At 49.0% G+C, this 11,180-nt stretch overlaps 1 protein-coding gene across 2 annotated transcripts in view; it reads right to left on the reverse strand.

Moving 5' to 3' along the window:
- Positions 1 to 3,183: 3,183 nt before the first annotated feature.
- si:dkey-117m1.4 (uncharacterized) overlaps positions 3,184 to 11,180 on the reverse strand; it is a 21,971-nt gene continuing 13,974 nt past the window's right edge. The window contains exons 5-9 of one of the 2 annotated variants that reach the window (XM_060047251.1): positions 10,128 to 10,208; positions 8,582 to 9,717; positions 7,205 to 8,031; positions 6,473 to 6,778; positions 3,184 to 5,561 (exon numbers count right to left, since the gene is read on the reverse strand). In XM_060047251.1, the coding sequence (XP_059903234.1) occupies positions 5,308 to 5,561; positions 6,473 to 6,778; positions 7,205 to 8,031; positions 8,582 to 9,717; positions 10,128 to 10,208 (2,604 nt within the window). In that variant the 3' untranslated portion in view covers positions 3,184 to 5,307. Of the gene's footprint in view, positions 5,562 to 6,472; positions 6,779 to 7,204; positions 8,035 to 8,581; positions 9,718 to 10,127; positions 10,209 to 11,180 lie in introns of both variants that reach the window. The other variant, XM_060047250.1, reaches the window with a different exon arrangement.

Consider the following 11,180-nt stretch of genomic DNA (forward strand, 5'->3'; position numbering starts at 1 on the left):
TTTGATCGAGTGGACTAATCTGAGGAGAAATCTATGCCATAAACAGAAATATTATAGGCCTTTATTACACGGGTCTTCTCAATGCGGTGGAACGCTCCGTTCACTTGCATGGGTAGTAGTCCGGTAACATGGCAACCCCAGCGTCTTCGGTTGCTAAGCGACCTCAACGTCTTTGGCGGGCTATTTCACTGCTGATCAACACTACGAATGCTGCTAACAAATAAATTGTAAAAAGACACACCGTGTGAAGTTATTTTTTCGTTTTGGCAAGTAGCCGGGTATAAGCGGGATAATGTGTAGAACGTCGCCGGTCATTATCGAAAATAAGCCCCTTCAGGGCGAAGCAAGACACCTCCGCTGGGCGGGCTCATCTAGCTGCGTAGGCGCGTCAGGCGCGTTGAACCATTTTTTTGACACACAATGATCAAGCGTCAGGTTAGGCGCGTTACGCGTTACACGCGCAACGCGTTCAGTGTGGCCATCCCTTTAGGGTTAGGGCCGTGTGTTAGGGTTAAGGTTAGGGTTATTAGGGCCATGTGTTAGGGTTAGGGCCTTGTGTTAGGGTTAGGGTCGTTAGGGTTGGGTTAGGGTTATGCAAACAACTTATATTTAATTAATGATGAAAAAACGATTAACTTGTGCCAAATTGATATTTTTGTAACAATTAACAAATATTAACAAAGGGTTAGGTAATGACTAGTTTGCTATTTATAATGGCACCCTATTATAAAGTGTTACAGATAAATAATATAGATCATCATAAATAACTAATATATGATAATAATCCTAATATATAATTATATATATAAATAATAAAGAGCATCCTCCTAATCCTCAATCTGGTGATCTACAAGCAGTTCACAGAAGAACCAATTACACTAAACGACGTAGTGCATTATGACTCTGAGTGCATTGGCTGATCCAATTGAACTCCACAAGCTTTATTATGTTTGTGAACCAATTAGTAATGTACGTAGTAAATAGCCTGCATGTACTTTCATGGACTCTTTCCTGGTCGTTTGTGACATTCTTGTTTTGCTCAAATGTTTTGAATCAGATATGGTTAATTCCCCTCTTCTTTGGGCTTGCTTTGAATTCATTATGATTTTGTTCATGCTATTTCGTCACTATATAAGGGTAAAGAAAAAATAGCTTAAAAAATAGTTTTGGCCTAGGCCTACTTTAAAATGTATAGGTGCTCGTTTATGGCAAACTAATTGCATAACCATACTTATTGTTAATATTTAAGGCAACAGGAATAAACATGGTTCGGATGTTATCCAGAGCCTTTCAGAGCCATCGCTCTGAAATGCTCTGACGGTGGTGTTTTCACCGCGTGCCTTGAATGTAGCGTCATCACGCGGCTGTTCAGAGACACTGCAGCTTCCTTTCATTTGAACTTCTCGAATTTGTCGAAGCCCTAACCCTGCGTTCACACCAAAAGATGCAAAAAGTTGACGCGCGTCGTGATCCCATTCAAAGTGAATGTAGAGACGCGTTGCTGCTTTGCTGCCGATGCATTTGCTGCCGAGAAAACGGGCAGCAAAACTTGATTTGCGGCGCGTCAAAATCTGATTTGCGGCGCGGCATGCCCGTGCCCGCTGCCGGGCACGGGCGGAGGGCGCGTTCACGTATTTTGCGGCGCGTCAAATGCTGCTCGAGTTGAAATATTTCAACTTTTGCCGCGCCGCAAAACCTTTGCCTCGCTGCAAACGTGATGACAGCCAATCAGCGTTCAACAGCGTTGCCACTGAGGCGTTGCCACTGAGTGACATGCCGTAACAGCCAATCAGTGTTACTTAAATGGAGGAGAAGATAATAATTGCAGTCTCCGCATACCCGGTGATCTTCAACACCACCGTGGCCAGTTATAAGTGTCCAATACATATATATTTAAGCAATAGATCACGCCAGGCTGTGGTATGTGCTCATTATACCCCCTTCACCGGCCGGCGACCCTCTTCACAGTGGTATAATGAGCACATGCCACTGACTGAATTTATGTATTGCTTTTATACAACGGTTACTATTATGGCGAAACGAAAGTCATAGACACACTACATTTAAAAAGAAACCAAGAAAGTCAAAATAGCCGTTTAATTAAAGAATACAAAATAGTAGTCTCTCCTGGCTGCCGCTATGCATCGATGGTCGCTATGCAACACACTTTAGCGTCCCTCCGAGAGAGAAGGCTCCGATAGAGCGGTTCGCCGGCAATTTATCCTATGGAGCAGTTCACTCGCCGTGTGCTGTATACGCTCATTATACAACAGTTGTATAAATATAAGTATAAATGTCCAACCGAGAGATCCTAGCACCGATCCTAGCTAGCAGGTCATCAAACTGGGCTGGAGTCAGCCTCAAATAGCGCTGGAAGCGTTCGCCATCCAGACGGAGCTCCTGCAGAAGACGGTGAAATTCACCGAGCTCTGTACGGCTCCGAATGGTGTCATGAATCCATAAACGACGACGAGCATTCCGACGTCTCTCCCTCTTCCACAACAGGTAAAGAGATATGATGCTCGTAATGTCTTCCATGGTTGTGAATGAATTCAGAAGCACCGCGGGAAAAACTTGCCGCGCATCAAAACTGCGGCGCAGCAAAACTTTTGCGGCGCAGCAAAACCTTTTGCCGCGCCGCAAAACCTTTGCCGCGCCGCAAAACTTCGGCAGCAACGCGTTCGGGCAGCAAATGCATCTTTTGGTGTGAACGCAGGGTTATAATGTATAAAGAGCGATGAATCCATCATAAAACAACGCTCTTGTATTATTAATATAATATGAGTAATAGTATTGATTCTAAGAATAATTGTAGATGCTGGACTGAACTGGTCATATGAGAATACAAAATGTTTGATTTTTTTTAAGACATTAAAACATATATAATTACATACGAATGGATTTTTTCATGCAATGCTTTTCCATCAATAACCTGACTACACGTATCAGTTATCTTCGGTGGCTTTAGTGAGCAGAATTAAAGAAATCTATGGTCTTATTGACAATGGACGAGGTTCTAGCTCCACCTGCTGGACAAGGGAGGATATGAGTTTCATGTGTTTATTTTTATCATTATTATCCTTTGAAACTCTTCAGAAAAAAACATTTAAAAAATGGTCCCTGTGAGCATAGCCCAATCCATCGTTTCATAAAGACGATGACAATAAATAACACCACACAAGATGAAGCTTTACATTTTTATAAGACTTATAAAAAGAAACATAACACGATAACCAAGGCATTTTATACATTGTGTTTTTTTTTCCTTTGTATTTCTATGGGTCTTATTTACAAACATAGTTATGTACAAATAACAACAACTCCAGAATGGAAAGAAGAAGAAAAAAAAACAGATAAAGTCTATCACGAACAACCAGTTAGCATAATATAATAATATATTTGTTATGTACAAAGTAACTGGCATGACCAGAGCATGACAGATCACTTGGATTATCTCAATCACTTCAAGTATCTGTCTGGTAGCAGGTATTAGTCCCATAGAGACGGCTTCCAGCCACGACCAGAGAAGCCATGGAACCACGTTACGTTAAGCTGAGGAGAACGGAGCCCGGATGGGACTGACAGCTATATATACACTGGATGGTGTAGACTGCATGACATATAGAATGTAACACACACAAACACACAACGTATGACTATATGTATAACCGAATGTACACTTAATGTAGAACACTGTATATATCAACTGTATGATGTGAACACTGTATGTCACACTGTTTGATGTGCACTGTATATATCATTAACTCTATGATGTGTACTGTATATTTCATGAACTGTATGACGTGTACACTGTACGTCACACTTTTTGATGTGCACTTATATATATTGTGAACTTTATGAGGTGTACACTGTATGTCACACTGTTTGATGTACAGTGTATATATCATGAACTGTATGACATTTTCTGTGTATGATGTACTGAAACAGTATGATATACAGTTTGTGTTCAACAAGCAAGAACATTTTCGTGGCAAAAGGTTTAACATTCAACTTCTCCGATCATCGGTCAGAAAGACAACTTTTGTACAACGTATTATATATAAACCAATGGGCGGGATTTCTTTGCCCCTACTGGATGATATCCACAACTACGTCAAAACAGCCAAGTGTTTTTTTTCTTTTCTTCCTGCCAACAACGAATGTGCAACACGTACAGAAAGCCAATGGAGAGGGTGGACGCAGATGGGCACATACTCTTGCTGAGGGGAAACGCATTTCTGATTCCCGTACCAACTGACAACAAAGTGATTCTGATGTGGTTTAACTACACATCAGAGGCATTCAAAAAGAAAACATCCACTTTTTCCTTGGCCTACAATCAAGAGTATTTCGGGGAGATGGGTCACTCCCGTATTTTGAGTTTTTCCAGGTTTTATTTTCTCTCACTTTACATTTGTGTGTGTATCGTTAAGAAATGAATCCCCTTGTCCAAACTGGACCAATAAAGTAACAAACATTCAATACGCAGCAGTACCTTAAACGTCCAAATAAGCGGTCCAAAGTTAAACAATGTGTAGGAACGAGCTTGTTTCAAAGAGAACTCTCACTATTCAGTCCAGGCTTAACAGTTAGTCTTATTTGAATAATAACTGGGGCCACTACATGGTCATGTGCGACCAGAGAGCTAAAGTATGGACAAATACCAGAGGCTGTTTATCCTCCAACGTCTCAGAAACCGGTAGCTAACATGGAACAGGTAGCTAACGCAAACAGTAAAAACCAGTAATGCCTTCTAGTAAACTGTCGTTAAACAACAACACCGTTGGGCTCTCCCGCTTAGTGTCTACTTCGAGAGGGATAACCATACCAAATAAAGCTTATATAGAGTTCCACAGTAGCCGGTGTACAACGCTGTGGTCTGTAAAGTTAGGGACATATCTCTATCTCACCCTTTACCGAAAAACAAACTGAAACATGACGCGCCACCGCTTGATTGGAAGCGCATCGTTTTCACAACGGCACTTTAAGACCTTTTAAATAGTGCACTTAAAAAATGAACTAGAACGAAAAACAGAACGTTCAGACGGCTCGACACAACAAACAGCCGCCAAATCCAAACCGCCGGGAGGCAAAATCGCACTCCGCTCGCACAACCATCAGCACGCCAAACAAACTTAGTGCAGCTCTAAGCCCTAAGCCCTGGGAGAACCCAGGGGGATTGGATGTCCATATTTTTCGCTACCAAAATAAAACAAAAAACATTTTTTTTTTCGCATCCTAGGATTAACCCACCAACCCACCCCCTGCCTCCCTCCCTCCCTCCCTCCCTCCCCCCTGGTTTCTCCCTCAGCAGACGATGAGGGGCAGCGGGTCCCCGTCGCGGCGCTGGTTCTTCTTCAGCAGCTGGATGCGGTTGTGGCAGTAGAACTTGATGGCGCGCCAGTCCCGCTGGTTGCTGACCAGCAGGGGGCACTGCTGCAGGCAGCGCTCGCAGTCCGCCTTGGCCGGCACACGCAGCTCAGCGATGTTGCGCGTCAGGTGCTCCTCCACCGCGGCACGCTCCGCCTCCGACCACGGCCGCTTCAGCACCCCTCGCTTACCTGGGGGGGGGGGGGGGGAGAGAGAGAGGGGGAGAGAGAGAGAACAAGGCAGAAAGAGAAAGAGAGAGAGAGATTTAAGTATTAACTGTGTTGTCCAACTGCAAGGTTACACATTGTGTACATATTCTGCTAATGAAGCACATGTAATTGATAATTAATAATAAAAGAGAGCGAAAGATTAAATTCACCATTAACACATTAATTCATACAAACTTACAGCCAGTGTTTATGTGTATGTGTGTATTAAAATTGGACACACAGTCAAATTGAACGGTATGTCTGAAGACAACACACACGCACCGAACAATGGTTTTGGTACAGTTTTTTCTCATGGCTTGTTGTTACAAACACGTTTTGATTGGCTGTGTTTAGGGTAAAATCATTTCTTGGAACTAGACACCAGTGAAAGATGGAACTCAGATGATTAGTCCCTCTCCCTGTGAAGTCTCTCAGCACCCTGCCTTTCTGAACTCCCCCAACGCACACTCTGTACTTTATCCTTAATCACCTCTTCATTAGAAACCACACTGTGGATTATCAAAGCATCAATCAATTTAGGGCCAAATTACCTGTCTGTCTAGTGTCTATAGACCTGTCTGTCTATATACCTATGGTGACACATACGGAAACACAACTTCTGGGGACAGTGACCCCCCCTGGTGAGTATGAGATATGACAACCGGATTTAGGATATCACTCGCCATACAAAACCAGCTGAATTTTTGAGTTCAAAATCGCGTTATTGTGTTTAATGCTGTCCCACAGCTGATCGGTTTGATCTTAGTTTAAATTATTGAAATCTTCTTAAGCGACGAGCTAGTTGAAATGTTACACAGTGGGACTCATCCGTTCTCCTTCCTCTTTAATCCCAAGCGGAGCAATCGGTCAATACGTGTTGATCGATAACTAACCTGACTGCTGCTGGCCGGAGGAGCTCCTCTTCCCCTTGACCAGCGCGGCGCCCACGGTTGGCACGGCGCCCCCCGCTGCGGCGGCGGCGGCCAGCACCGCCTGCATGTTCTTCATCTTCTTGGGCCGCCCAACCCGGCCGTTGTTCTTCCCCTTGCGGACGAACAGCACGGTGGGGGTAGGGTTGGGCGGGGCCGGGGTGGGGGTGGGGGCGGGGCAGGGGGTCTCGGGAGGGGGCTTCTCCTTGCCCTGCTCGCTGTCAGACTCTCCCCCCTCCGAGTACGAGTCTGCAGAGTTACCGGACATCACTGTTGGGGGGGGGGGGGGGGAGATAATAATACAGGGAGTCATTAGTCCATCTGTCCCAGCTCAGGGAGCCTCTGGTAAGCCTGTCAAACACCCCTCCCCTCAGCAACACCCAGCCACACAACAAGACACACTAGTTATTGATGCAGTAGGTATTCAATATACAAGCTATAGATACAGATACATTTATAGATATAGGGGACATGTATATTCATAGATATACAATATATCTTTTTAGATATATATGAATGACCTTTGTGTCTACAGGTGCTGTATAAATTAACTTTAAGGAAGGGTTATCCAAGTAGAATGAAAACTGGAAACAACTTCGGTCCCTAAGTCCCTCAATGAACCGTGGATGCACCCTGTCACCTGTCACCTCTAATCTATAATCTATACTCAACGAGCCCCAGTGTGGGTGTTCTCACCGTCCAGCTCCAGGCAGATGTGATGGAGGCTCATGCCGCGGAACAGCACGCCGTCCCTCTCCCCGCACAGCACCACGCGGCCCACCCGGCCCATCAGGCCCGGGTCCTGGCCGATCCCGGCGCAGTTCTGCGTCACGTGGTACTCCCTCTCCAGGAAGTTCTCCAGCCGCTCCACGGCCCCGCCCCCCGGCTGGCCCGGCTCCTCCCCCTCCCCCAGCAGCAGCAGCTGGGTGAGGATGGCCACCTGCCGCCTGACCCGCGTCTGGGTGAGGGCGCGGGGGTTGCGCGTGCCACTGGAGCGCGCCAGGCTGCGCAGCAGGTCGGTGCCCCGGAGCGGCGTGGCCGGCGAGTGGTAGGGCCGGGCGAACACGTAGGGGTTGGCCGGGTCCACGCCCACGTCCAGCCGGGTCTGCAGCAGCAGCTCCAGGCAGGGCTCGCAGTGCGGCGGCAGGATGAGCGGCTGCACGCGGCCCCGCTTGCCCTGCACGCCCACGCGGGGCAGGTGGGGCAGCACCAGGCGCTCGAAGGGGGAGAGGGAGGCCTCCAGGGGGGTGAGAGCCGGGGGCGCCCCCACGGGCACAGGCACGGGGCACTGGGGGATGAGGCGGGCGCGGTACTCCGTCACCGAGAGCTTGGACACCTCGCACTCGCGCCGGCGGTTGTAGAGGATGAGCAGCGCCAGGCTGGAGTGGCAGAGCAGGCGCCAGGCCTCGGCCGACTGCAGCTGGCGCGACAGGGACAGGAAGGCCGAGTGCTGCAGGCGGCGCAGGTAGAGCACCAGGGAGGACAGCGAGGAGAGCAGCGGCAGCATGTGGAGGCGGCCCGAGCTGCTGCAGAGACACACAGGGAGGGGTGGTTAGGAGACGGCCGTGGGAGAACCTGGCCTGCATTGGTCACATCCCTGGGTCACTTATTGTCATCCGTCGGCACTATCAGCCAGAAAGAGCCATTGTTCATTCCTTAGTTTATTCTTAGTTTGACCTGCAGTACAGTCATGTTACTATTGTTGCACATGGTTTTGGTCAATTTAAAAGGTGTTTAGATAGAATCATCCATAGAAGTTGTACATTTAAAAGAGTTTGAGTAAATAAAATATTGAATTGGTCGAAGGCTCCAAGGTCTCGGTGATGTCAATGGTACAAGTTTGTCTGGCATCCATTTGGGCTAATTGAGAGCACAGATTGGTGTGAAATGACGCCAGACTAACTCAAACCCAAGGAAACCAGTGAGAACCTAACTTCACCTTAAGTCTCACCAGAGGGGGCGCTGTTTCTACATAAAGTGAACCTTTGTGTTCGATTGGATGCTTACGTGTGTCTAGGTGTGAATTATAAGCAGTGTTAACAGCGGTCCGGTCGGCGCTCCACCTCCTCCTACCTCATCAGATCTTTCTCCTTGTCCTCTGCGGCGCTGTCGTCGTCCACGTCCATCACTCCGTTCTCCTCCTCCTCGTCCTCTGCCTGGTACTTCCCCTCCTCCTTGCGCTCCTCTCTCTTCAGCTGGGGCTCCGCCTCCTTCACGTGGGAGGTGCCGTTGAACGTGAGCGGGCAAACCACCTCCACCTCTTCCTCCTCCTCTTCCTCCTTGGGTCTCTTCACGTCCACCACCTCCACTTCGTCGTCGTCCTCCTCTTCCTCGCCGTGCATCCTCACGGAGCCCTTCCTCGCCGCCGCCGCCGCCGTCGCAGCGGGGGGCGGCGGGCTGCGCTTCAACACCGACACCGGCACGGCGCCGCGGCCCCTGGTGGGGCTCAGGGCGGGCGGGGGGGCGGAGCTCCTGCCGGTGGACGTGGGCGATTGGTTGGCGGCCGTGAGGGTGGGCGGGGACATGGAGAGGTCCTGCACCACACCCTGCGGCGGGTGGTGGTGGGGGTGCATCTGCTGCTGGGCGCTGGGCGCGGAGGGCCCGGAGCGGGGCGACAGGTTGGCGAGCGCGGGGGAGGAGGGGGGGCCGCGGTGCACCTGGAGGCGGGGCATCTGGGTGTAGCGCTCCACCAGCGCCGAGCAGACGTCGGGCTGGTGCGCGTGGTGCTTGTCCAGGTGGCGGCCTAGCGAGCGGAAGTGGCGGCCGCAGTACTCGCAGGTCTGGCGCTGGGCGTCCATGGCCATGACGCCCTTCAGGGCGCTGGCGTGGGGCGCGCTCGCCCCCAGCGGGGTGGGGGCTTTGAAGGTGTGGCCGGTGGAGGAGGAGGCGGAGGGGCCGTAGGAGTGTGGGGGAGGGGGGGAGGACGTCAGGGGGGAGTGGCTGGGGCGGTAGGGGCGTGTGGGGGAGCCCACGGGGGTGTTGCTGTGCGTGGTGCGGATAAGGGTCTTCTTCTTGGTGTGGGGCACGCGGCGGCGCCGGCGCTGGCGCTGGACGGTGCGGGCGCGGCCCTCGTCGTTCCCGGGCTCGGAGTCGCTGCCGTCGGAGTGGGAGACGGGGGAGGAGGAAGGGGAGAGGGACCAGGAAGGGGTGAGATACTCTTGCTGCTGCTGCTGTCGCTGGTTGGCGGTCAGGGGGAGAGGTTCCTCTTCCTGGGGAAGAAGGAAGTGTTAGGAAGTTATTCTAACGAGATATCATAACGAGCGTCTTAACAAGTTGCCTAAACAAGATATCTTAACAAGTTGTCTTAACTAGAGATTCTGAGACAAAAGTGAATGCGTTAACCCACAAAACATAAATCAAACCAGGCAGTTCAGCCTCAGAATATTGAGTCCTCTAGTCGTGACACAAGCAGTAGTCGTGACCGAGAGACTCAGCGAAAGGGTAACTAGGAATTAGTTGTCTATGAACATGTGTGTAATTAAGGGGATTCAGACACTTTAAGTACATTAAATGGTCTAAAGGCACCAACTATGAGGGCCGTCCATTTCAATTCATCTCCTGTGGGTTTTTGAATGAGTGTGTGGTTCTTTGTTAGAAACCAACAGGTTTTCTTGTTTACCTTTTTAATGATGTTGTTGTTGTTGTTCTCCGGGTCAGAGTTACACTCGTATCGCCCTGGTGACACGGGACCACGGAAACCCTGCAGGAGGAAGAAGGAGAGAGGAGGAGCAGGGGGAAGAGGAAGAAAAGAAAGAGAAGGAGAAGCAAGATGAGTGAGCCACTCGGCGCAAGGCTAACCTCATGCTACATGCTAGCTCGTTTGCATGCGCCTCACATCCATGGCGGGCTGTCAGTCTGAGCACGAGGAGCTGCTACCTCTGAGGTTAATTAGGATTTGAAAAGCCTCAGAAAAATACCCGGCAAGATGGAGCAGCCAAGGGGCGGCGAGATGTGACACTCTTTTTTAGTGCGGACGCACGACAGCCAACCTCATTGTATACAGCACGGATTGAAAAGAGGGAGATGATGAAAAAGGAGGCGGGGACATCTTGGATCTGAGTCAAATTTAGTATCCACCATAATGAGATATTGTGTTTCTGTTCTGTTGATAAGCTCTCATCATCATTTTCAACGGTTGATGTCTTCATTGATCTGAGCTGATTAATTTGAATGGCAGATGACACGTGATAACCATGGTTACAGCCGCCAGAGAACTACAGGTAGAGTGAGTAAACTGCAGAACTGCCATCACCATGGTAACCTCATGCTCAGCTTAGCTCTGTGTGTGTGTTGGTGTGTGTGTGCGTGCATAAGTGCGTGTGTGCATTTGGGAGAGTGTGTGTGTTTGCATTATGTGTGTGCTAATGTATATTTGGTGTGCAGTATGCACCATTACACATGCGGTCACCAGGCAGACACAATGCGCAATGTGTGTGTGTGTGTGTGTGTGCTTAAATATATATATATGTGTGTGTGTGTGTGTGTGTGTGTGTGTGTGTGTGTGCGTGCGTGCCTGCGTGTATGTATGTATATATATATATATATAGATATATATATGTGCTTGTTTTTGTGTGTTTGTGTGCATGCATGTGTGTGTATAACATACAAATATATATGTGTGTGTGCGTGTGTGTTTGTGCATGTGTGTGTGTGTGTGTGTGTGCACGTGTGT

Source organism: Gadus macrocephalus, chromosome 3 (assembly GCF_031168955.1).
Source record: "Gadus macrocephalus chromosome 3, ASM3116895v1".
In the NCBI taxonomy this organism is placed as follows: Eukaryota; Metazoa; Chordata; class Actinopteri; order Gadiformes; family Gadidae; genus Gadus; species Gadus macrocephalus.